The sequence below is a fragment of the Sphaerodactylus townsendi genome, linkage group LG16 (genome assembly GCF_021028975.2).
Source record: "Sphaerodactylus townsendi isolate TG3544 linkage group LG16, MPM_Stown_v2.3, whole genome shotgun sequence".
NCBI lineage: Eukaryota > Metazoa > Chordata > Lepidosauria > Squamata > Sphaerodactylidae > Sphaerodactylus > Sphaerodactylus townsendi.
The window spans coordinates 13,659,147-13,686,162 of record NC_059440.1 but is presented as its reverse complement, the minus strand read 5'-3'; the positions used below and the strand labels follow the sequence as shown (position 1 = coordinate 13,686,162).

At 46.0% G+C, this 27,016-nt stretch overlaps 1 protein-coding gene across 4 annotated transcripts in view; it reads left to right on the top strand.

Annotated features, from left to right (window-relative positions):
- CLIP2 (CAP-Gly domain containing linker protein 2) overlaps positions 1-13,502 on the top strand; it is an 81,086-nt gene extending 67,584 nt beyond the window's left edge. For all 4 annotated transcript variants that reach the window (XM_048518522.1, XM_048518525.1, XM_048518523.1 and 1 more), the window contains 8 exons: positions 1,709-2,653; positions 3,950-4,007; positions 4,842-4,925; positions 6,069-6,225; positions 6,935-7,094; positions 7,691-7,876; positions 9,101-9,163; positions 10,864-13,502. In XM_048518522.1, coding sequence (XP_048374479.1) covers positions 1,709-2,653; positions 3,950-4,007; positions 4,842-4,925; positions 6,069-6,225; positions 6,935-7,094; positions 7,691-7,876; positions 9,101-9,163; positions 10,864-10,875 — 1,665 coding nt within the window. In that variant the 3' untranslated portion in view covers positions 10,876-13,502. The remainder of the gene's footprint in view (positions 1-1,708; positions 2,654-3,949; positions 4,008-4,841; positions 4,926-6,068; positions 6,226-6,934; positions 7,095-7,690; positions 7,877-9,100; positions 9,164-10,863) is intronic.
- Positions 13,503-27,016: the final 13,514 nt, after the last annotated feature.

The following is a 27,016-nucleotide window of genomic DNA, read 5'->3' as shown; positions in this document are numbered from 1 at the left end:
CTGCATTTATCATAAAGCCGGAGGCCATGGCTTCTCTTGGCTACCATGGTCATGTGGTTTGGCAGGACCTAAGGTGAAGTTTTCCTCTCTCTCCCTCACTATACTCAGGTTTCTAGATCCTTGACTAGATTTGATGGAATGGGCTTGACCTGTTTTCTTCTCGGGACAGCCAATCTTAGCCAAACTTCCTGCTTCCGAAATGTCCCCAGTGCCTTCCTGTTCTTCCATTTTTCCTTCCCATAATTTGCAAGCCCAACATGTCGCACCTCATAAGCTAGCAAGCTGCTTCCAAGCTCATCATTAATCATGGCTCAATCAAGCTCAACCAGCTTTTTCCATCTAGCATCCTCCCATTCTTTACTCCTTTTTAAAACGTTGCTAACAATGTCAATGTATTTTCCATGAGATTTGTTTTAAAATAAGGGACTTTTACACCAGGGTAAGCCGCGTGATGGAAGGAGACTGGTGCCATCGAATTCACTGAGCAATGAACCTTGTGCAATAATAGGACCATTTTACAGATAGGGAGACTGAGGCCAAGAAGGAGGGATTTGCTGAAGGCAACACGGTGAGACAGTATCTTGCTGAGATTTCCATTCTTAATTGGCAAGTCCAGTCATGGCAGCAAACTGACAGTATACAAAGCCAAGTTATTCTAGCCTGGTTTCAGGATTCCATCACTCTGTAGTGTTACCAACATTAGAACATAAGAACATAAGAACTAGCCTGCTGGATCAGACCAGAGTCCATCTAGTCCAGCATTCTGCTACTCGCAGTGGCCCACCAGGTGCCTATGGGAGCTCACATGCAGGATGTGAAAGCAATGGCCTTCTGCGGCTGCTGCTCCTGGGCACCTGGTCTGCTAAGGCATTTGCAATCTGAGATCAAGGAGGATCAAGATTGGTAGCCTTAGGCTCATTCCGCACACGCAGAATAATGCACTTTCAAGCTGCTTTCAGGGCTCTTTGAAGCTGTGCGGAATGGCAAAAACAGTTGTGAAAGCAGCTTGAAAGTGCATTATTTTGCGTGTGCGGAATGAGCCATAGATTGACTTCTCCTCCATAAATCTGTCCAAGCCCTTTTTAAAGCTATCCAGGTTAGTGGCCATCACCACCTCCTGTGGCAGCATATTCCAAACACCAATCACACATTACCCTGGTGCAAAAATATATATATACACAGATCACATTTCAAATGGATTTTATGCTTGCATTACTAATATATGTGAAAACTGTCTTCTGTCAGAACTCTCCCAGGGCTGGACCTGGGAACAGACTTCTCCTCTAAAGGAAAACAGGAAGTTAATTGTTAGAGATACAGACCTGAGGCTCTGAAAACATTAGAAGGGTCCTTTGAGCATCCAGATATTCAGACTCTCCTTCTGCTGAGGAGTCTGTTTCTGGGTTCAGCCCTGGAGGGGTCCTGGTATCTTACTTCTGCTAAGGGTTATTTCACACATTATATAACAGCAAGCCTCGGTTTGCCATGGAGTGGACACTTAAGCTGGTATAGTTTCCAGATCTTCGGCAAATGTACCCTTCTGACATTTGTGTTTGCACTTTACATGCCTAGATATATGCTAAAATCATCCAGGTACCTGGAAAAAAAATTGTAATGTGTGAAGAGGCCCTGGAGAATGGCAAAACATGGAAAAGCAAGCACTAATTTTTCCCCCCTGTGCATATGTTTTTATTGCAAACTGTTTCAGTTGACCACAGTAGCAGAACAGTCCAGAATCCTCCAACTAGAAGAAGAACTGAACATAAGGAAGAGCGAAGTAGAGGAACTGAGGGAGTGTCTCAAGAACTCTCACCAACTGGATTCTCCAGATCACAGTCTGGGCCTGCAGACAGAAGCCCTCCGCTTACGAGACCAGCTCCTCTCCGCTAACAAAGAGCATCAGAAAGAAAGCGTCCAGTTGAAGGAGAAGTATGAGAAAACATTGAAGAAACATCAGCAGGAAGCTGAGAAACTGAAAGCGCTCAATGAGAAGTACTCTCTGGAAATCGTTGACCTCAAGCAGAAAGTTCAGCAAGCCACCAATGAGAACATGGGGATGATGGACAACTGGAAGTCCAAACTGGACACTTTAGCGTCTGATCACCAGAAGTCCCTGGAGGATCTCAAGGCTACCTTGAACACAGGTCCTGACTCCCAGCAGAAGGAGATTGTGGAGCTGAAGGCCATTGTGGAGAGCGTCAAGATGGAGCACCAGTTGGAGCTCGAGAACCTCAAAGCCAAGCATGACATCGAGACTGCAGTTCACATTAAGGAGAAGGAGAGCCTGAAGCTGAAGCTACGAGAAGCCAAGGACGAGCTCGAAGAAAGCGGCAACAACTGGAAGATGCAACTGGAGACCAAAGCCAACCAACACCTCCTTGACCTTCAGGACTTGAAGGAGAAGTGTCGAGATGCAGATTTCCGAGTCCACGAACTGGAGAAGCTGCATGGCGACTACAAGGATCAAGCCCAAGCCATCGGTTTCTTGAAAGAGCAGATCTCTCTGGCTGAGAAAAAGATGCAGGACTATGAGACGTTGCAGAAAACCGAAGCCCAGAGCAAGCAAGAGATCCAGAGGCTGCAGGAGAAAGTCCTGGTACTGGAGAACAAATTGCAGTCTGCGGAGACTCTCCATCCTTCTCAACATGCAAATGTAAGATTGTGGGTTTACTTGGCCTTGGTCCATTTTCGGCAATTTGTTTTTCAGTGTGTTCTTATAATGACTTCAGAGATATTTGTATAGGAATAAGGCTACAGCTGCCAAAAAGGAAATAAGTAGGTTCTAGATCAAAACCAGCCTGAATTCTCCTAGAAGCTAAAAGAGAGTCTGCATACACAATTCTCCCTTTCCCATGGTATTGTCACAACACCCCTGTGAGGTAGGTAAAGATGAGCGAGCGAGCCTGACTCAAAGTCACCCAGTCAGCTTCATGGCAGAGCGCTGAATTACGCTCTCATCTTCCAGATCCTAATCCAACACCACACTTGGATTATCAAACAGGGTTTTACAAAATGGTCTATCCCCCATAGTTGAAGGCCATTCTGCCAAAATGGCGGCAGCTGCAGAAGTCTGCAGAAGTCCTTCAGGTTTTTCTAACCTGGGTCCACTCTGCACAGACCAAACATCACCCCTGGAATAGTAAAAACACTGTTCCAGGGGCGCAATTTGCACGGCTTCCGCCTCTGCACTGCAACGAGACAGCACTGTGCTTTTCCTCCCCAACCGGTGGGGAAACACTGTTTTTGAAAGCGAGTCTTTTCAAAAACGTTTGTAACCCGGTGCCAAGCAAACAACACCGGGTTGGAGGTGCCACTTTTCAGTGTCTCCATTTTGTTTGCCAACTTACCTTCTTTTCCTTGCACAGCTCCGCAGGGACAAGAGGACATGCCTCCGGGCCTCTGACTCCGAGGCGTTGCCATGGCCACGGGGGCGTGTCCTCTCATCCCTGCAGAGCTGCGAAGGGAAGAGAAAGTAAGTTTCACAACGAAAAGGAGGTGCCTCTGTGTAAAGGGACCTCCGCGGGCCGCAGCAGCTTAGGGGCCGCCCACACGGAAGCGTTCAAATGGTCCCGTGGCTCCACCGGTATCATTTATACTGGTGGGCTGCCACTTCACAGGCCTGTGCAGAATGGGCTCTGATTTGGGGATTTATGGACGTTGACTGGTAAACAAACAGATTTTCTCTACTGAGTCTGGACAGGGCTGCTTATCTTCCCCCAAAGAACTGTTTGTGTTACCTTTTAAGTGTCACTTGTATAGGTTTTTGATTCTTGCGGTAACACGTTTGGGCTGAAAAGCAGGACAAAAATATTTGAAGTACACGAAAAAATTTTGTACGGCCCAGAGAAAACACAACGATGATTTTAATGAGCATTTTCTCTTTCACTCGTGTTAACCTCAGCAATGTAAACGTACCATGTGTATGTGTTGTTTTTTATGTTTGCTACAGATGATTGAGACGAATGATATTTCAGAAGAAAAGATCAAGATGAAACAGATGATGGAAGGTAACCTTGTCTGGGAATCTGGATTCCAAATTGACTTCAGAATTTAGCACGGTGGATTCTATCTCATTTTTATCCCACCTCTCCTTTAAGGAGATTTAAGGGTGGCAAGCATGGTTTTCTTTATCGCCATGTTGTGCTCACAAACAATCCTGTGAAGGGCAGGATGATGCACTGTTGCTGTGCCTGGAGCTGTGTCCATAACAGGCCTACTTGGGGATTTGCTCATGTCTGGGACGTATCACTTCAAACTGTGGATTAACGCTCACATGAATTGGGGGGGGGGGGAGGGTTTACAATTCCCTGATCAAAGAAATCTAGCTCATCAGAGAGAAGAAAGAGTCTTCTCTTTAATATAAGGCAAATGTTCTCCCCCTGACATGGTTATTTTCGGTATGCTGAAGCCGCATTACGGAGTTGCATTAAGCTATCTACTATTTATTCATTCATTCATTCATTCATTCATTCATTCATTCATTCATTCATTCATTCATTCATTCATTCATTCATTCATTCATTCATTCATTCATTCATTCATTCATTTATATTTTAGACTTTTATACCGCCCTATCCCCGGAGGGCTCCGGGCGGTGTACAACATATAATAAATACAATCATAAAACCGTCATAATTTAATTAAAATCTATAAAAGCAGCGAAAGGATAAATGACCCCAAGTTCTTTGTCCCTCACTGTCTCAGCAAGTTCAGACTCCATTAACTTGTACCTGAAACTCAGCTCCATCTGCCCCATTGTTGCCCACTCACTGAATTTGTGGAGATCCTCTTGGAGGTCTTTACAGTCACCTTTGACCTGTCCATCTCTTCTTCTTTTAAAGATCTCCAGGACCGGTTGAGCAAAAAGGACAAAGAGGTTTCGTCACTTGTCTCCCAGACGGACACTTTAAGGGCCCAAGTAAGTGGTAAGTTTCCTTAGCCTTGAGTAGATCAGCTGTTTTTTCTTGTAATAATGGAATATCAGAACCATTACACTGAGTGCCTTTTATTGATTTCTTTAAACACACATTTTTAATTGAAGTTGGTAGGTAACATGATGCAAAGAAAAATTTGCAGGAATTTACCTTACTTGAAACAAATTGGCCATGGGAAAGACAGGTGAGTTCAGGCAAATAATATCAAGGCTGATGATGGAACGTGCTCTCATGTCACAGCGAACTCATGGCGACCTTCTGGTGTGTTTTCAAGGCGAGAGACAGTCAGAGGTGGTTTGCCATTTCCTGCCCTTGCAGAATGACCTTGGAATTCATTGGTGGCCTTCCATCCAAGTACTAACCAGGACTGATTCTATTTAGCTTTCAAGATCAGGCTAGCCATGGCAATCTAGTCAGAGCAATATCAAGGTTACTGGGACGCTTAAGAAAATGTAAAATTGTTGCGGACAAGATGCCAACACAGGGAGATCCATTCACTACATCTCCCAAATATTCTTTTTAACATAAGAGGCCTTCCTAAGGCTGAAATCTTTTATACATCTCCTTTCAAGTAAACATTATAGAAATCTGTGGAGTTACTAGATGGAGCTAGGAATTGGGCTGGATGAATTGTACATGGCCGTCTTCCAGCCAGCGTTCATGACCTCTGATGTGTGACCCAGACAGAGATTGTATTCTCAGGCGTCACAAACAAATCTCAGTTTGTTTAAAATCAGGACAAGTCACAAAGTCCTTGTGTCCAGCTGTTTCTCCGCCCCGCCCCCCTTCATTCAAATATCAGCATGGAGCTTGAAGACCATCTGGTGTGGACCAAACAACGGTTTGTTGTGAAATCCACATTGCACAATGGAACAAACTGTGGTTTGCCCTCAAGTCCAAAGCCACAGTTCGTCGTTTTGCCTGATTGAGACTGTTCCAAACAGGAAGGCTTCAGTCTGTATACCACACAGAGGAGAAGAGCATACTTAAGCCCGAGGGCTTCAAGTTCATCCTCACGATGAGCCAGGAAGTCCATGGACATCTGTGTTCCCTCCCTCTTTCTCTCATGCCAAAACAGCTATTGTTTATTCTGACATCTAAATGTGTATTTCCTTCCTTTGTTCTGTCTAACAGCACTGGAAAATAAATGCAAAAGTACAGAGAAGAAGGCAGACAGTCTCTTTAAAGAGAAGAAGAGGCTGGAATCAGAACTTGAAACAGTATCCAAGAAGACCCACGATGCTTCTGGACAGCTGGTCCTGATCAGCCAGGAGCTCCTAAAAAAAGAAAGGTCAGTTTTTTGTACTTCCCTTCCCTCCTTCCTGTCCACCTTGGGGATAAAATTTGGCAAATTTAGTGCTGGCGAAAGGAGTGATCGGCAAACCAGGAGCCGAGATCCTCAGTGGCACGTGGGAAATAATATGAGCTTCCCAATGGAAGTAATAGCGAAACGGTGTGGAAAGAAATGCTTTCAATGCCCATAATTCTTGAAGATGTCCAAGCGGTCAGTTAAAATCTGCCTTTACAAGCCCTGTTTTCAGGGCCCTTGTTTCTAGAGTTGAGGCAGGTATTCCGGAGTAAGGCATATTGTTTTGTAGTCTGCTTGTAGCCTGAGAACAATTTTTGTGAAGCTTCTTTAAGCTACTCAACCTTTTATGCTGTTTTAATAGCTGGGTTCTAATGGTTTATTAATTCTTAACGGCTTGTATGGTGCATTATGTTTTATTTTGTACGCCTTGGAGCAGATTTTCTGGAGAGGCAGGGTAGAATTTTTCTAAAGGTGACAGATGGGGGAACTCCTGAAAATAAAGATTGGCTATTTTGTGGGGAGGCAGAGATACTTTATGGACAAAGCAAACAGGGACCAGAAACCGGTGGGTAGAATGTGCCATAATAGATCGTGCTGAGTTGGATAGGCACGTGGTTTGACTTGAAGTAAATCAGCTGTGTATCTCCGGCCTTCAAACATCATTGCGATGCTTCCTCTATCCTCCCCTCAGAAGCCTCAATGAACTGCGTGCTTTGCTCTTGGAAGCCAACAGACATTCGCCTGGGCCCGAGCGGGACTTGAGCCGCGAAGTACACAAAGCAGAATGGAGGCTGAAGGAGCAGAAACTCAAAGACGACATCAAAGGCCTGAGGGAGAAACTGATTATTTTGGTAAGTTCTGGACTGGTGAGTCAAGAAGAAGTTTGGATCTATAACCCTGCCTTTTCTCTCCTGTGAGGAGTCTCAAGGCAGCTTACAAACTCCTTTTCCCTTCCTTTCCCCACAACAGACACCTTGTGCGGTAGGTGGGGCTGAGAGAGTTCTGCGACTAGCTCAAGAGATAAAGGTCACTGAGAAGATCTAGGTCACCCAGAAGGTTCATGTGTAGTAGTGGGGAAACAAATCCAGTTCACCAGATAATAGTCTGCCACTCATGTGGAGGAGTGGGGAATCAAACCCAGTTCTCCATTGTTTGGAAGATATTTTTGGAAGACCAGTGTTTAAATCCCCCTTCTCCCCTGGAAGCTCACTTCGTGACCCTGGACTTATCACATATTCATGAAGAGGCTATTGCAGTAAAATGGAAGAAGGGAAAAAGATGTTCCAACCAGAGACAGAAGTTGTATATTAATGAGTAAACGCATACATACAGTTTTGCCCCTTTGTGAGTTCAAGGCAAAGGCGAGATTCAGACCACAGAAGTCCTAATTGTGAGAGTCTTTCCCTAGCAAATACATGGGTCCTTAATTCTTCTCCCTTCCCGACAGGATAAAGAGAAATCGGTAACGGACCAGAGGCGGTATTCTCTGATTGACCCTTCATCAGAGTCGGAGGTTCTCCGGTTGCAGCACCGGCTGGTTAGCACCGAGGACGTCCTGCGGAATGCCTTGGAGCAGGGACAGCAGATGGAGAAGCTGATGGAGGCTATGAGGACTTCTCCTGAAAAAACTCAGGTAGGTGGGCTCCCGTCACAAGGATGTGCTGCTCTGTCTAGCCCAGGGGTCTGCAACCTGTGGCTCTCCAGATGTTCATGGACTACAACTCCCATCAGGCCATGCTGGCAGGGGCTGATGGGATTTGTAGTCCATGAACATCTGGAGAGCCTCAGGTTGCAGACCCCTGCTCTAGCCATTTCTGCAGCGGAGCATCTGCTTTGCGTGCAGAAGATCCCAAGTCAGTCCATGGCATCTCCAGAGATATGTGAAAGACATGAGACCCTGGGGACAAATCAAGAGTATATAGTACTGACCTTGAAGACTAATGGCCTGATTTAGTTTAAGAAGGCTAGGAAGAGGCTGTGGCTTCAATGGCAGAGCATCTGGTTTGCATGCAGAAGGTCCAAGGTTTGGTTCCCGGAATCTCCTGCTTAAAAAGATCAGGTCTAGGTTAGGGTCCCTGATTTTATGCCCATGGATGTCAAGGAACCTTGATGGAGTCCATCAAATCTTTCTAGAAAGTGAGTGGGGCCAGGTAAGGTTTCTTCACATCAGGGCTCTTGATTGGTCAGTGGAGATTGTCTGAGCAGATTATTTTTTTTAAAGTTGCTGCAGCAGCAACACGAGGATCTTCACTGTATGACTGAAAGTAAGCTACCGTATATAGAGTATAAGCTGAGGGGGCTTTTTCAGCATTAAAAATGTGCCGAAAAAAGTCGACTTATACTCGAGTATATATGGTATGTGTATCCAAGAGAATACTTTTAAATAATGCTTTTATTGTAAAAGGCATCCTGATAAACAGAGCTTCTGCCTGAAATATTGAAGAGTTGCTATCAGAGTTAGGCATGACCTCACTCCCTGACATGATGCAGTTGGCTCCGCCTCCTGCAGCAGCCATTTTATAGTTATGCCTATTACCCTCTGACGGAATTCTAAAGGGGCCCACAGGCTCAACAAGGTTGGGGACTCCAGTCTAAGGGGCTTTGCCTCTCTTGTGCAGGAATCAAGTTTTGCTTTAAGAGGAAGACTCCGGATGCATAATTCCATTCTGGAGATGATTTTAGGTGTGCAAAAATTCACATGGCTGCACTTAAAAAGGTGTATAGTGCGTCTTTCTTTCTGCTTAGCGGTCTGATGCTTTAATGGTGCTGTGCTCTGTTTTTAATGACTGATGGTTATGCTGCGTGGATTCATTCTTACCTGAGACCAACTGCGTGATTTTCCTCTTCTTCGTTTTAGACAATTGGAAATTCTGGCTCTGCAAATGGGATCCATCAACAGGATAAATCTCACAAGCAGGAGGTTGGTGAAAGTCTGTCTAGCATGCATGTCTACTGTTGTTTCCCCGAAAATAAGACAGTGTCTTGTATTAATTTTTGCTCCCAAAGATGCACTATGTCTTATTTTCAGGGGATGTCTTATTTTTCCACTCCACAGCTGCATGTTCTGGTTGACAGGCATGCTTCCAAACAAAAACTTTGCTATGTCTTACTTTCGGGGGATGCCTTATATTTCGCACTTCAGCAAAACCTCTACTACGTCTTATTTTCAGGGGATGTCTTATATTCAGGGAAACAGGGTAGGAGCATCTGTCTAGCAGCATTTGCCATGCCTGGCTTTACTTCTGGCTCCAAGGCTGATGTGATATAGCAGTTAGGGTATTGGATCTGGGTTCAGATTCCCAATCTACCATGGAAGTTCTCTGGGTGACCTTAGGCTGGTGATTGTGGTGGGTTTTCCGGGCTATGTGGCCGTGGTCTGGTGGATCTTGTTCCTAATGTTTCGCCTGCATCTGTGGCTGGCATCTTTAGAGGTGTATCACAGAGGGAAGTCTTCTCTCTGGACACAGTGTGGAACAGACTTCCCTCTGTGATACACCTCTGAAGATGCCAGCCACAAGCCCAGCCAACTTTGCAGGCAACGTTAAGAACAAGATCCTGGAACTCAGACCACAGCCCCAAAGCCCGGAAAACCCACCACAACCAGTTGAATCTGGCCGTGAAAGCCTTCAACAATATGTTAGGCTGGTGATGCTCTTGCTACCCCATCAAGGCAAGCCTGCTTGGCCCTGACAGTAACTCAGCCCACCTCTCCTGTGATGACTGCAAAGAGGGAGAGCCATGCTAGTTTATTTCTTTAGAAGAAGAAGAAGAGTTTGGATTTATACCCCACCTATCTCTCCTGTAAGGAGACTCAAAGTGGCTTACAAGCTCCTTTCCCTTCCTCTCCCCACAACAGACACCTTGTGAGGCAGGTGGGGCTGAGAGAAAGCGACCTAGGGGCTAGTCACAGTTCTTCGGAACTCTCTCAGCCCCACCTACCTGACAAGGGGTCTGTTGTGGGGAGAGGAAAGGAAAGGAGAGGAAAGGAGAGCCAGGAAGACTACTTGTGAACATCTCCCTACAGGAGAAAAATTGGGATATAAATCCAAACTCCTCCTCCTCCTCCTCCTGTAACCCAGGGTTTAATGTCCACTTTGCCTGCAGAAGTTCCCATATCCACCCCATGATTTATCTAGTTCAGCCATTCTCAACCAGGGTTCCGTGGTACCCTGGGGTGCCGTGAGCATGTCCCAGGGGTACCGTGGCAAACACTACCGCCCCCCCCCTCATTTTTTGTGGTGTCTCCCCACTGGCCAGCAGAGACATGGAGCCCCTGGCTCCATGGGGCAGAGGCCTCGCCACAAGAAAGTCAGCAGTCACCCCCCCCCCCTTAGTGCTTCCCTTCACCCTGGGAGGGAAGGTGGGGAGTGTGTGTGGCCAAGCCAGGGGCAAATGGGGGGGAGAAGGGTGGAGTGAGGTAACAGAGAATTACCGTGAGATATGAAGAGTGAGGTCAAGGGTACCCTGACCTCAAAAAGGTTGGGAAACACTGATCTAGTTCAAAAGACAGGGGCACTCAGTGATGTGAGCAAGCTTGGGACCTCGATAGAACAAGTTTCTGTTTCAGCGAAAGGCAGCTCTGTGAGTATTTTCATTCACAATCCTCTCCTTTTTCTGTAGGAGAAGCACTGATGAAGGAGAAGAGATCGGAGAGGACTGCACTACACTTGGATCTGCTGCTGCTGAAAACGGGCCGGTACAAGAGATGCCCTTCCCACTCCCAGCTGTGGCGCCACCAAAAGACCATTTGCCGGGTGTTACTACTCTAAGAGCACAACTCTGTTTCTGGCGTACGTTCATGGACGTGGACTGGGCAGCTCTTTCCCCCAGCGGTTCAGATTTGCCAAGATGGGCCTAGTTGCAGCAGCAGCACTACAGCGGTTGTGCCCTTGTTTTGAATTTTCCCTCCAGTATTGCCTTGAGCTTTTAGCAGCGTTCAGTGATGAGGGTGATAAGTCGAGTCAGCTTTACCTGACCACGTGGATGCCTACGACTATATCGTACGACGTGAGATGCCTCTTCGTTGATCCTCCGGGACACTTGAGGCATCTAAGAAAGTGGCATGTGGCGTTTAATTCCTCCCTCCTTCAGGGAAAGCACTCCCTTTCCTTTCTACGCTTGGTGGCGCCGCAAAGACTTTTGGTGTGGAGATGTTGGCTGCGCAAACCAACTCCGTTCCTAGATGTCTCACAGACACTGTGCAGAGGAAAAAGAGTCTTAAGACTTCTGAATGTGTGGATTCTCCTTAGTCCTAATCATATAATGTGTGACCGCAGATTTTCAGGTGGACCTTTCTCTAACTTATTTTAACTTAACTTAGTAACTGTTGAGTCATGGGTTATTTTGGAGTTTACAAAACGGCAGCGGATTCTCTCTTGTCAGTGCCCATAAAGAGACTCCCCTCTTTCTGATCTGAAATCTCTAACTCATCCATACCAATGTCTAAAGAAACAGCAGAAATGTGCGTCTTATTGTGGTGGAGTTGTACGCCCAGAAAAGCTCTGAAGGTGTTTGGGATCTTCTGTCTTTGTGATTTTCAGTGAATTCGCCAAGTTTGAAGTTACCTCATAACTTAATTTCTCTAACACAGAGATTAATCTCCAAATAAGAAAGAACATTTGATTTTCTAGCATACAAATGACGGGGTTGAGTGCGTGTGTGTGTTTTCTTCTTTTTACAGGTACACAGATTGGAGAGAAATGTGTTTTTTTGGTGTGTACCCAAAAATGCTTGCATTTTCTGAAAGCAAGGTCAGTCTCAAAAGAGTTTTCCACACTGGGTTTTTTTTAATGCGGCTTGGCTTGTTAACCGCATCGGGATTTTGCCTCCCTTTCAGACAATATTGTTTGGTAGTAGTTACTCTTGTCCCCCCCCTCCCCGAGTGTTTTTTCCCCTTGAAAATATAGGGAAAATGGAAAGAAAAAGTAGGAGAGCAATGACTAACAAAGGATATAGTCTTAAGGGAGGAGAAAAGCCAATTTAGTTACGTCAGTCTGTATCAAAACCTTGTGTGGAACACCCTTGAGTTTGGCACGGTTAATCTGTGAAATGGAGCTGGGTACAGAGTGAAAACTTGGAGAAGAGATCTCTGAGATAAAACTTTCTGTTTCGTAATCATGGCTGGGACCCAATTAGTTTTTGATGGACATTTTGCACCCCCTGCTCGTAGTACATTCTCCTGGTTGTTTAAGTTAGCCTGTTTTCTTATTCTAATTGAAACCTGGCAGAGGAACAACGGAATGAGATAACCGTTAACAACACTGCTATTGAAAATAAGAGAAACTCACTGCCATTTCTTGCCATGTCCAGAGGAGGCGGAAGAGAGCAAGAAGGTAGACAGGTGTAGGACAAGAGGAGTGAAAGCCCATCCTGCAGTTTGAGCTAATGTCAATCTAATGATGCAGGCTCCGGCAATGTATGAAGAACACCTTTGGCTATGACGAAGAAGGGCTCTTAGCAGGTTAGCTTCTGTCCAGGTTAACTTCATTTCTGCTCACCCCAGGAAGCTTCGGCTTTCCTCCCCTGCACAGTTTTGCCTGTTGAAAGCGGCCACCTTTGTACCTGTTCTGCTTTTGTATTCAGAGCTAGGAACAGCCAGCAGGGTGGGTCAGTTTTGACTAGCAAAAGAATGCGAGGGTGGAATCCTTTCTCCTCCTGGCATTGCAGGGCTTGGTCATACGCAGCTATTGCTTTTTAAAAAGATCTGATCCCAGATCCCCACAGCTCACCTAGTCAGATGCTATGTTCCACCCCCCCCCTTCTTTGCACAAACTAATTTTAGTGTCCTGAGTGTGCGATAGACCCCTAAATGCATTTTTATGCTTGCTTTTTGTCTGTGTGCGTGCGTGCCTGTATCCCTAATTCGGCTTTAGATCCTATAATGCAATTCTGTTGAGTTTTAATTGGCTTCTAAGTTTCCTTACATCTTTCTGAGAAATGTTCCCTGCCTTGCCCCATGTTCTGGATCTGCGACACTTTGATGCCCCTGACGAGAAAGACCGACGGGGAGAAAGAAATGGGAGTTCTCTCCAGCAGATGTAGGTCTGGAGCTCTCTTTCTTTCTAGAATAAAGCCTGAACAGTAGCTACAGTATTGGTGTGGGTATAGGGGAGAGAATCCAGCTATGTCTCCTTCTGCATATCTTGGCCACTTATCAAATCTCCACTAAACCTTTGCACGTCCTGACATATAAGCTAGGGAAAGATCTGTACCATTATTGCTTAGTTACTTCATGATTAAAAAGGAATTGGATACACACGCACACATATATCCTTCTTTTTTGGACCATAAACAATAATAGATATTTTCAGTCTCCTCTCCCCTTTCAAGTTTTTGATGGACAAGAAATATAACTGACTGTCGAAATACAGGAGTATCAACTTGAAGAATGGACCGGAAAAGCTATAAACAGATTGCAGTTCTGTCTGATTGTTGTACTCTTCAACAGATTTATCTAAACCTTTTATTAGGGAAGAGAAAGGTGGCCACCGTCTTCCCATAAGAGCCACAAGACTGCATCCCCTAGACCCGTGGTGGTGAACCTTTGGCACTCCAGATGTTAAGGACTACAATTCCCATCAGCCCCTGCCATCATGGCCAATTGGCCATGCTGGCGATGGGAATTGCAGTCACTAACATCTGAGTGCCAGATAAGAACCCTACTAGGCTCTAGGTGTCAAACTCATGACCCCTCCAGATGTTCACCGGGACCAGTGCTGGCAGGGGATGATGGGAACTGTAGTCCATAACATCTGGAGGGCCACGAGTTTGACACCTGTGCCCTAGACAGTGGTCCCGATCTCTTCCTCTCCCATTTCCTGATGAGACACAGGACTAGCTACAGTGCTTGACACAATAACTGGTCATTGCAAGTTCTCTTTCCAGAACTGGTTAGGAACTGATCTGCCATGAAGACAAACACTTGACCAATGGGTTAAGTGAAGTGTTCTGTCCTGGAATCGCAGTTCAGAGGACTTTCATCATACAGAACCCAATGGCAGTCCATTTATCCTGCTGGGGTGAGCCATACCTTCTTCCCTAGCGGAAGAAGTGTTATCCTAAATAAAGCTGATAGATGTGGGGAAAAGGAGGGTGTGATTTCCCACACATAGTGCTGTTTGGGGCTGAAAAGGAGCATCTGGTGATGTTGGGATCCAGATCTCTCCATGAAGCAGAAAATTTAGGTGACTGTCAATGCAATTCTTGCAGAGTTACTCCAGTCTAAGCCCACTGAAACAGATTTGCTTAGACTGCAGTAACTCAGCATCGGATTGGGTGTGAAGAGAATTTTACAAAAACCTTTGACGGCAGGGTGACGATCAGGCTCAACCTGGCAACGCGAAATCTCAAAATTGGATCACGAGTTTATGATTATCCTTATTGTTTACCAGCTGGAAAGAGATGAATGGCTCAGTTGCCCAGTATAGTATCACATTCCCCTTTTTTGGGTTTCTGGTAAATATGCATGTCTATTTCACACAAAAACAAAAGCAAGATGCTGGCAAGCCGTCTTATCGGAAAAGCCAACTATTCCATTGTTAACGGCAGCTTTCTAGCAGTTGAACACTTAATCTTGTACCGATCTATTAATCCACTAAACAAACAAACCCAGCTTATAGGGTAAGCTGATAGTAGATGTAAAAAAAAGAGGATAACCTTTTACCCACGTGGTATGTATTCCGATTTTGTAGTTTTAGTCACTTTTTTGGCTATCAGATTTTGTTAGGTAAAGAAAATTGGTTTGACAGCTAATATCTATTTTATTATGGGCTTTTTTGTGGTTTTTTTTTTTTTTTGGTTTCCTGTGTACAAAAGCTTTACAGACGGGAGTCTATTTAGTGTAACTACTTTTCCAGAATATGTATTCATGTATCACAGGCCCTAAGACGGGCTTGCTGAAGTGTGGTGAGCTCATACTAAACCAATAAAAACTTGTGGTGGAAGAGAAGCAACATGTCTAGTCCCTCCTCTACGATGTGTCATTGATGCAAAATGGGGAAGGCTTGCAACTACGTTGGAAGATGAGGTAAACATTTTCATTGAGGGTGCTATTTTGTTAAAGAACCATCTGGAAAGCAGGGTGGGATTGCTGTGTGTTTAAATGTCTTCAAGCACGATCGCATGAGATTTAAATACCCAATGGGCGGTGGATTCAGGACAAACCAAAAGATTTACATCTTCATTTTAAGTGGAAGTAACTTGTGAGACCGAGAGCTATAAAATGTGAAGATGGGCGGCAAGTTGAGTTGGCTTTGGAAGGGGATTAGATGGCAAGGCTGACGGCGGTTATAAGAGACGAGAATACGCACAATTTTCTGAAAGACTAGAAATCCTTTGCGGACTACTTTGAGGAAGGAGCAGCAGTGGCGTAGTGGTTAACAGCAGGTGTACTCTATCTGGAGGAACCGGGTTTGATACCCTGCTCTGCCGCTTTTGCTGTGGAGGCTTTTTCAGATTAGCCTGTACACTCCAACATACGCCAGCTGGGTGACCTTGGGCTAGTCACAGTTCTTTGGAGCTCTCTCAGCCCCACCAACCTCACAGGGTGTTTGTTGTGAGGGGGGAAGGGGAAGGAATTTGTAAGCCCCTTTGAGTCTCCTTGCAGTAGAGAAGGGGGGCTTATAAATCTACCTCTTCTACTCATTGAAAACATATACAAACAGAGAAACAACGGCAGGATTCGAGCTTTAAATGAAAACAGCATATTGGATTAAGAAAACTTTATAAGAAGGACTAAAAGCGATAAAATAGATATTAATTATAAGCATGGAGTTAGAATTATGCTTGGGTCCTAAGTGAGGTAGCTAGAAGTCATCATATATATGTGTAGGTGTTTGTGTATATGCTTCCCCCCCCTTTTCATTTAGTATTATTATAAGGGAGGGAGGGGGCACTAGACTGGGATTTTTTTCTTTTACCTTTCTATGTATGTGTTATTTAGATGTGTAAAATAAATAAAAATTCTCAAGAAAGGGGATTAGACAGATTCATTAGACAGTCCCATTAGTGCTAGCCCAGACAGCTAAATTGAATGTTTTATGTCCAGAGGCAGAAACCCACGGAAAAGCCAACAAGTTGGGAGGTTTCGGCATCTGTACCCCATTTATAGGCCTAGGAATTAAGTAGAAGCCAAGATATAATGAGCCCACTGTATCTTGCACTGAGTCAGTCCATTAGTGGTTCTAACATAGTTTTCACGCATTAGACTTTACAACTTTAAATATACCATGTGGTCTGTATATGGAAATGTGATTGAAAGCATGTGTTATCTGTCTACTTAATTGACTGTCCTTTGGCCCTGTCTTAAGTTCTTGGGTTCTGATTAACCTAAAGAGCTGCTGTTTCCACACAAAAATCTCAAGCCCAGCTGTAACTGGGAAGAAGAGCCCAGTTGGATCAGGAAGATTGTCCATCTAGTCCAACGTCCTGTTTCTCACAGGTATAGCGTTGTAACGGTCTCGCAGAGCATGCGAATGCTCTCGGGTAGCGTTGTAACGATCTCACAGAGCGTGCTAATACTCATGCTAATGCTCTCGGATAGCGTTGTAACGGTCTCGGAGAGCTTGATAACGCTGAGAAAGCTCTCTGGTTTTAACTATGAGAATTATAACTATAACCTGAGAAATGCTGCGTGGTCCGACGATGGAAAGGGTGTGTGTGTGGCGCTTGTAATTCATTATTTTGGCCACCGGAGGGCAGCAGCAGCGTCCCCAGCGGCTTCCCTGCCCAAAGAGGTTGGGACACGCCACAACCTCGACGTGCGGCCTCGTGCGAAGGCGGCGCCTCATAAAGGCCGCCCTGGGCTCTCGGCTCCGTTGTCCAAACCGGCTGCCAGCTCTAAGAGGCTCAGGAAGATAGCGGAATCCCCCCATAACATCCACGTGCGGTCTCGCGCGAAGGCGACGATCTAAGAAGCGCCCTTTGGCTCCCCTCGCCAAAGGGGCTTTTTAGGCCAAAGAGGCCCCGACACGCCACAACTTAGACCTGCGGTCTTGTGTGAAGGCAGCGAAATGAAAAGGGCGTCTGGGGGCATTGGCGCTCCTCGTCAATGGGGCTTCTCGGGGCTTCGTCCGAGACCGCAGGTCGAGGTTGTGGCATGTCGGGGCCTCTTTGGCGCAAAAGGTCCTTTGCAGAGAGGCACCGAGAGTCTGGAAGGCGCTTGTAGTTCACGCCTTTGGCCACCGGAGGGCAGCAGCAGCAGCGTCCCCAGCGGCTCCCATGCCCAAAGAGACTCCGATACGCCACAACCTCGACGTGCGGCCTCGTGCGAAGGTGGCGCCCGAGAAATGCCTCCCTAGGCTCTCGGATCCCTTATCCAAAGGGGCTGGAAGTTCCAAGAGGAACGTTAGCGGAGTCGAAACATGCATGGTTAGATGCATGTAAAACTTTAAGGAATAAATTATCCTTCCAGCAGTAGGAAACTTTATGAACAATCAAATTTACAGCCAGTCATATATCAAGAGAAAATTGGAACAGAATATTTTATATTAGGTAAGGGGGAGGGGGTTTCCTCGGGTTCAACCCCCCCATTCATGTCCGAAGCTCCGCCCACCAGTTTGTGGGTTTTTAAAACATTTTAGTGTTTTTCGGTTTTTGGCCTGCAGGGGGCGCATTGTTTAGGCTGCCAGCACCAAACTTTCAGGGATTGTTTGGGGGAATCTCCGAATGATACTACCCAGGTATGGTGAGGTTTGGTTCAGGGGGGGGCAAAGTTATGGACTCCCAAAGGGGGTGACCCATCCTCCATTGTTTCCAATGGGAGCTAATAGAAGATGGGGACTATACCTTTGAGGGTCCATAACTTTGGACCCCCTGAACCAAACTTCACCAAACCTGGGTGGTATCATTAGGAGAGTCTCCTAAACATACCCTAAAATTTTGGTGCGGCTAGCTTAACAATTGCACCCCTGACAGCAGGCACCCCCCAAATTTCCCCAGATTCTCCTTTTAAATCCACCCCCTTCGGCATGGATTTAAAGGGAGAATCTGAGGTCCTCAGTTTAGAAGAAGAAGAAGAGTTTGGATTTATATCCTCCCTTTCTCTCCTGTAGGAGACTCAAAGGAGTTTACAATCTCCTTGACCTTCCTCCCTCACAACAAACACCCTGTGAGCTGTGACTAGCCCAAGGTCACCCAGCTGGCGTGTGTGGGAGTGCACAGGCTAATCTGAATTCCCCAGATAAGTCTCCACAGCTCAAGTGGCAGAGCAGGGAATCAAACCCGGTTCCTCCAGATTAGAATGCACCTGCTCTTAACCACTACGCCACATTGAAAGTGATGCTGATTCAGGGTGGGGGATAATCCACTCCAAAACAGAATCACTTTCAATGTTGTTTAACTGGGGATCCCAGATTCTCCCTTTAAGGTGGATTAAAAAGGAGAATTTGGGCTCTAGTTTAAACACCATTGAAAGTGATGCTTTTTGGGGGTAGATTCCAGAATCACAGCGGCTGCTGGGGGGGGGGGGGGGGCAAAACTCAGATTTTGCACCCGGCTCCATTTTCCCTCTATGCCTTTGCCCAGAGGGGAGGGCAGAAGGAACTGCCAGCTGCCAGCTAGGACTCGGAGCCCAGCTAGTGGGGGGCAGGGGAGGGCAGGGCGGGGGAGTCTGTCGTCCCCGGCCTTGGAGAGCTGCTTTTATAAGCGCTAGGCCAGGGGCGGGACTTGGGGACGCGTGGTCATGCCCTAGGGGTGGGTGGGGGTGTGGCCCCCCCAACCCCCCCCATAAAAAATCTATACCTACGTCCCAGATAAGAATTAAAAACACAGGCCTGTGAGGAATAGATAAGAATTACAAATATTGGAAGTGTAAAGAAAAGAATGGTTCATTTTACCATTTGTATTCAATCGGTAGAAAAGTTTAAAAAATTTGAAGAGATATTCATGCAGAAATTCAGGAAAAAAAAGCGACGGATGTCTAGCTTAAATGCCAAAACTATTTAAAAAGTATAGAACTGTTTCAATATTTGGGAATGGCAGCCAGAATAGTACTTCTCCACAAAATGAAAGGCAGAAGAATGTCCAAGCTGAGAGAACCTGAGCCAGACATGGGCACAGTCATTATTAGTAACAGGTTTTTTTTTATTTTACATATTATATGTATAATTTTGTTTCCTCTCTTAGCCTTTAGAAGTAATTGTAACTATGATTTAATTTAGTTTTCTTTTTTAATGTTCTGTTAATTCTTATCTATAAAAATTGAAAAAAAATAATTTAAAAGAAATCAGTTGTTACTTGGACTCGGACCCAAACTGTCCTTTGGAGATATATTTAGGCATGGTTTCTATCCACCACCAAGTGTCACTGTGGCCCTTACAAAAATCTCAGGATCAATGCCATTCTCAGCATGAGCCTAAAATCATTTTCTCCTAGCAATGTTTATCCTCCTCTTTGTTTGGGAGCAGGGTTTTTTTTGCTGGCTGTTCACCCAGGTCTTCTGCAGCTTTGATCGATCCCTCTTCTGACTAAAACCATATAATCTGGACATTCTGGGGCTGAGCCTAGGATGTATAGTCAAAGGCTTTCACGGCCGGATTCAACTGGTTCTGGTGGGTTTTCCAGGCTGTGTGGCCGTGGTCTGGTGGATCTTGTTCCTAACGTTTCACCTGCATCAGTGGCTGGCATCTTCAGAGGTGCATCACAGTGTGTAACAGACTTCCCTCTGTGATATACCTCTGAAGAGGCCAACCACAGATGCAGGCGAAACGTTAGGAACAAGATCCACCACACCACGGCCACACAGCCTGGAAAACCCACCAGAACCAGTTGAGCCTAGGATGTTTTGCAAGCAAAGCATGTTCTCTTCGGTGGAGCTATAGCCCTTACCTGGAAGATCTTCCTCAGAGCTCCGTTCTTTGAGTATCTGCAATGCATTGGACTTTTCCTACAGTAACATCAAGTTTCTGGTCCTGGCCTGCTTCAGAGGTTGGGTTATTCTTTCTCTTTTTTATAGCCTGCTTTATCTTTAAGGAGTCTCAAAGTGGCCTTTGATTCCCCTCCCCACAGCAGATACCTTGTGAGGTAGGTGGGGCTGAGAGAGTTCTGAGAGAACTGCGACTAGCCCAAGATAATCCAGCAGACTTCGCGTGGAGGAGCAGGGAATCAAACCCGGTTCCCAGATAAGAGTCTTATCACTTATGTGGAGGAACAAGGGATCATTTGAACAGTCTGTACTTTTATTTCTTATTATATTTTTCTGAAGTTGATCAAATGCATATGATTTAATTACACTGTTTTAAGAGATCATTACTCTAGTCAAGGTAATAAAATAGTATATATACTTCTCTCTCTCTTTATATAAATATATAAAAGAGGGAAGCATATGTATACATATATATGTATGTGTATATATGTACATACACACACACACACAAACACATACAGCGTGCAATGTTATAGGATACATAAACTGTAACATCATAAATGACTGTGTATATGCCTAAGTAAATCTTTCCATTATATAATGCTTAAAATATGACTTCCATCTCTGAATTCATGTTCTGATTTTTAATTTCAAATGGACACAAAAATCATGCTGTTAGGTATTCTTCCAAAAAACCCACTTATTAATTGCAGCAAGAGTTACTGTTGCATCCAGTTGGAAAATGGAAATACTTCCTATCCAAGAAAATTGGGAAGACAAGATGAGAGAGTATTTTAACATGGCCAAACTGACTAATTTCGTTAATACAGAACATTAACTGAGCAAAAATGGAAAGAATAGTTTTGCTTTCTTGCTGGGAATGACCTTTGCCTAAACCAGGGGTCTGCAACCTGCGGCTCTCCAGATGTTCATGGACTACAATTCCCATCAGCCCCTGCTGGCCTAAACGTTGCTGCCAGGTAGGGACAAAATGTGAACTCGATGCGCCAACAGTCAGATTCAGTGTAAAGCAGCTTCCTAAGTGTCTTACACCAAAGTTTATTACAAACATGATTTGTATAGCAGGGAAAGGGTTGCATAACAAGTCTAATACAGAGGAACAGGATTCTTATGAGATTCAATGAAGATCCACACTCTTTCTTAAAAGATGATAAAAAGATCAGAACTTTCCCTCCCTCCCTTTCTCCCTCCCTCCCTTTCTCCCTCCCTGCCTGCCTGCCTGCCTGCCTGCCTGCCTGCCTGCCTCCCTCCCTCCCTCCCTCCCTCCCTCACACTATTGTCTAGTTGCAGACAGGGCAGAGAAATCTAAAATATCACCTGCCCAGCATGATCATCTGGAAAACTCCCTTAGTTGCGTAAACAGATTGTGGGTGGGGGGGTGGGTGGGAACTACCCTGCTTCCAACCCTGGTCAGTTTTTCATAAACGAGAGAGTGAAATTGATCAGTCTTTGTGTGTGTCTCCCATTCAGGTGCTCAGATACTGTGGGTTTAAGGTTAGGTTTGGAGACCCAGATTTTGGGCCATGAAGTTCACTGGGGAACCTTGGGCCAGCCACAAGTTCTCAGCCGAACCTCCCTTGCAGGATTGTTGTTGGAAAAGAACGGAGAAAGGAAGTACCATTTGCACTGCCCTGAACTCCTTGGAGGGAGGATAGCAATATACTGCTGGATATGCTATGAAACCAGCACCCTTTGTAGAGAGGGGACAAAAATACTGGGTCAAGGAGCTGGCCTGGCTGAACCCTTTCCCTTGACAAGTTTGTTTTCTACATTTGGGGATTTAAAAAAACCCTGCTTTGAGTCATGCAACAACCCTCGCACTATCTGCAATGCAGAAAAGCTATTTAGGACTTTCCAGATCTTCAGGAACTGCCTGAGACCAAGTTAAACCATCAGCACCTGCTGTGTTCAGAGTTAACAGCTGGCTAAGACTATTTATCTGGAGATGTTCAAACCTGAGCCTGGGGCCTTTGGCAGGCAAAACAGATGCAGGGACCAAGTAGCCAGCGTGATGTAGTGGTTAAGAGCAGGTGCCTTCTAATCTGGAGAACTGCATTTGATTCTCTGCTCTGCCACTTGAGCTGTGGAGGCTTATCTGGTGAACTAGATTAGCTCGTGCACTCCAACACATGCCAGCTGGGTGACCTTTGGCTTGTCACAGTTCTTCCAAGCTCTCTCAGCCCCACCCACCTTGCAGGGTTTTTTGGGGGGGCGGGGAGGAAGAAGAAGAAGAGTTTGGATTTATATCCCCCCTTTCTCTCCTGCAGGAGACTCAAAGGGGCTGACAATCTCCTTGCCCTTCCCCCTTCACAACAAACACCCTGTGAGGTGGGTGGGGCTGAGAGAGCTCCGAGAAGCTGTGACTAGCCCAAGGTCACCCAGCTGGCATGTGTGGGAGTGTACAGGCTACTCTGAATTCCCCAGATAAGCCTCCACAGCTCAGGCGGCAGAGCAGGGAATCAAACCTGGTTCCTCCAGATTAGATACATGAGCTCTTAACCTCCTACGCCACTGCTGCGTAGATTGTAAGCCCCTTTGAGTCTCCTACAGTAGAGACAGGTGGGATATAAACCCAAACTCTTCTTCTAGCAGAAAGATAGACATACATGACCACGGTCATTCACTGTCTTCCTTGTCTGAGGTAGGACCAGCCTGTTATGCACTTGATCTCAGAGCCTCTTTACAAGTTGGGGGGTGGGCAGCCAGCAGCATCTTCTTTTCATTAGTTATATAAGTTCCAACTATCTGCAGCAGCCCAAAATACTCCCGACATGCCAGTGATATCTTTTGCAATTCTGTTCCAGGAAGCTGCATTGGCCGTGACCGTTCTTCTGCTTTCAGCAGCCGCGTTTCATAACTAAATTGGGAGAATATAGAAAAATGGACTGAAGGACAATTTCAGTTTTAAGTTCAGATGAGGGCCTTATTAAAAAAATATGTCAATACAGGCCTGACCTTGAGCATTGGAGTGCTATTCTCTTCACCGGAGTGCTTACCATTTGGTCACAGTAATCCTTTTGCTTAAGCAAATGGAAAATAACTGCTGTTTTGGCACTCAGACATTATGCTTACGACGGATGGTTTGCACAAACCACGGTTTGTGCCATAAACTATGGTGAGTCTACCAGAAGCAGGCAACAAATCCCAGTTTGTACATAACCCAGGTTTGTTTGCCTTCTTGTCTCTTCTAGGCACGCTTGATCAGTCATGGGTTCAGCACACAACCAGTCCCCCACTTGGGATCAGGAGTTTCTTATTGTGCAGAGCTGATCCCCGAGCTCATCAAAACTTGGAAGCTAAGAAGGGTCAGCCACAGTTAGTATTTGGATGGGAGACCACCAAGTTTTCTACATGGTGGAAGGCAGAGGCAAACTTTCTCTGCTTCTCTCTGGAAGGCCTTGAGTTCACTACACCTCATGGCATCTTCTTCTGCTTGGGATACATTCAAAATGTATTTGAGTATGTCCTTTACTCTGGCTATGCTGCATTCTGAAAGCTGCTGTCTCCCCTTCAGCTGCCACCAATTGTAAAAAGGCATAAAAGTCCTATATCAGTGATGGTGAACCTATGGCACGGGTGCCAGAGGTGGCACTCGGAGCCCTCTCTGTGGGCACACGCACACAGAGTTCATCATGTGGGGGGCAGAAAATCACCCCCCCCACACACACACACATCTAGACTGACCTGGGCCACTGAGCACAACGTGTACGCACCGCGGTGAGCAGGGAGGACTCAGCTGGCAGGCCTGGTGCCTGTGCTCTGGGTGGCTGCTGCCTGAAGAGGGGGGGCAGAGGAGGCAGAGATGCTAGAGAGGCACAGAGCGGTTTGTGTGGAACTTGCTGAAGGCTAGAGCGGGTGGGGTGGAGGAAGAGGAAGCCAACCTTTTTTTCTAAATTAAAACCTCAGTATACAGATTAAATTGCTGTGTTGGCACTTTGCGATAAATAAGTGGGGTTTGGGTTGCAATTTGGGCACTCGGTCTCAAAAAGGTTTGCCATCACTGTCCTATATAGATGGCCCATCTGCATTTTGACTCACTGCGTGGAAGAAGACAGGGCATGAATAACAGGTCCCGCCCTTCATCCCTGCACTGTCATCCAATTCTCTGCACAGTGTGAACACACAGAGGAAGTACCCACACATGCCCCCCTATCAGTAACATTAGGAAAGCAACTGTCACAGGGAAGGGGCATTCATGCAAACACTTCCTCTGCACATTTAATTAAGTGTGTCGGGGAGGTAGGTTTTGAAGGTTAAAAAATGTGATTTTATTATGAATTCAGTGGAATTCGTGGAAGCCAGGGGGAAAGGCCGGTATGTTTGGGCCTGATCTTCTCTCTTTGAGATTTTTCAATTGTGACTTACTATTTGTGTTTCTTTATCTCCCTTCAGCGCAGGTCCAAGAAGCAGGCAGCATCTTTAGCAGTGCGCCCGATGGCACAGGAGCAAACAGGAAATAAAATGCAAGCAATTCTATGCTCGACAGCTATGTCAACTTAATGAGCTAGCTGAAACTCAAAGGCGACAAGTCTCTTCTCTTGTAATTGAGACATTCAGTGTAAATATAAATCAGGCTGCAAGCTACAACTAGCTAGTTATTTATTATGGCGGTATGGCCTGGTGGCTACTTGAGAATGCCTAAAGTTGCTTGGTGTGGCGTTGGAGACAAATTTTGAGGTGATCTGAAAATGTGCCTGTCGGAGTATTTGAACCCATGTGTCCCCAATCCAAATGTATTCTAACCTCTGCACTGTCTAGGGAGCAGGAAGGAGCAGCGTACTGGTGATCGCTCCTGTCACCATTGCTGGCACAGTTTTATTTGTTTATCTTTAGAAGATTTTTTAAATCTTTAGTACATTTTATCCTCCCTACAACCCTGAAAGGTAGGTCAGGATAAGAAACACTGGCCCACGGCCACTCAGCAATCTTTGTGGCAGACCATGAGTCAGCATATTGTGATTAAAGTGTTGGACTGGGAGGTCCAGGTTTGAACCCCCACTCTACCATGGAAGCTGACTAGGCAACCTCAGGCCTGTCACTCTCTCACATCCTAACCTACCTCACAGGGTGGTGGTTACGAGGTTACACACATTACATGCTGAGGGAAATGCTGATCATCACTTTGGAGTCAGGAAAGTATTTTCCTCTAGGTTAGACTGGCCCAGGGATCCTGGAGGCTTTTTGCCTTCCTTGGGGCATAAAGCAGGAATCTCTGGGGGAGCGTGGGGGAAGAGATAGCTGCGAATTTCCTGTGTTGGGCAGCGGGTTAGACTAGATGACCTTTAAGGTCCATTCAAGCTCTATATTTCTATTATAAACCTACCCACATACTGCTTCAGTTTTTCCCACCATCTGAAACTAGACAGATGGGCCACCCAAGAAGGGGCCTTCTCAGTCATAGGTTGATTCCGCACATGCAGAATAATGCACTTTCAAACTGCTTCCAGTGCTCTTTGAAGCTGTGCGGAATAGCAAAATCCACTTGCAAACAGTTGTGAAAGTGGTTTGAAAACGCATTATTTTGCATGTGCAGAAGGGGCCTTAGTATTGAAACTTTGGAATCTCTTCCTAGGAAGAAGACTTGTTTGTTTGTTTCCCTCGACCGGTGTCTTCCACCTAGGGGTGAAAATGTTTTTATCTTGTTTGGCACACCCCTCCCCCAGTAATAATTATTGACCTTCCTTCTGGTGTGGCTGTTTGTGTGTTTGCAATTGCAACGCTGCATTGTTTTAACTCTACCTTAAAGGGTTTTTTTTAAAGTTTTTTTAAAATTGTTTAACTGTTTTTTTATTTTTTTATGTCTGCTGCCTAGGAGCCCTGATTGGGTGGGAAAGCAGAATGACAACGTTTTAAAGAAGCAAAAATGATAAATCAATAAAATACAGAGAGGAAGATGAAATAAGCTGCTTTGGGTGACAGCTGGGGCAAAAAGCAGAGTGCAAATATCCTGATGAAATCATACAGCCTTCAGACTGGGAGGGGACCTGTTAAATACCTGTGTGGTCCAGAGTCTCCCTCAGATGTTCCTGCCGTTGTTTTTCTCCTCCTTGATGCAGCGAAAATAGTTAATCTGAGCAGAGCTGGGAGGAAGGAGGAGGGTTGGTTTTTATACCCACTTTTTCCTACTGCAAGGAGTCTCAAAGCGACCTTCCCTTCCTCTCCCCACAACAGACACCTGGAGAGGTGGGTGGAGCTGAGGGAGTCCAGAGAGAACTGCGGCTGGCTCAAGGTCACCTAGCAGGCTTCATGTGCAGGAGTGGGCAAACAAACCTGTCTCACCAGATTAGAGCCTGCCGCTCAAGCGGAGGAGTGGGGAATCAAACCAGTTCTCCAGATTAGAGTCCACCTCTCTTAACTGCAACACCAGGCTGGGAGGCCATGGCAGGTAGATTGGGAGGCTGGTCTGTGTCGTGTGTGACTACATGTACATGTCTAGCCAACCGCTACACCGGGGTTGTCTGATGCCTTCTCTGTCTTGCTCCTGCAACGGCCTGTCCCGAAGCAGGCTAGAGTAAGGGCATCCCAGGAGCATGCCATGCCATGCCAATCACTGCTGCCAACTCTCTCTTTCTGCGGTCCCTACCACTGCGGGTCCAGCTGCTGCGTTGCCTTGTCCAGAGGGCAGAAGAGGCGGAAAGCTGCGAACGGGCGATTCTCTGATGTGCAGCGAATTAGCGATTCTCTGATGTGCTGCGAACGGGCGATTCTCTGATGTGCAGCGTGTTTGGCGATTCTCTGATGTGCTCGCTCGCCTGCCTGCTGGCAGCTCTGCCGCCTCTCTCTGCCTGCCTGCCTCTTAATCCTGTATGTAAATGGCAGCCAATGGATGCGTCTCTTGAGCGGGGCTGGGATTAGAGCCGGGGCGAATGGCTGGCAATCTTACTGGGATTA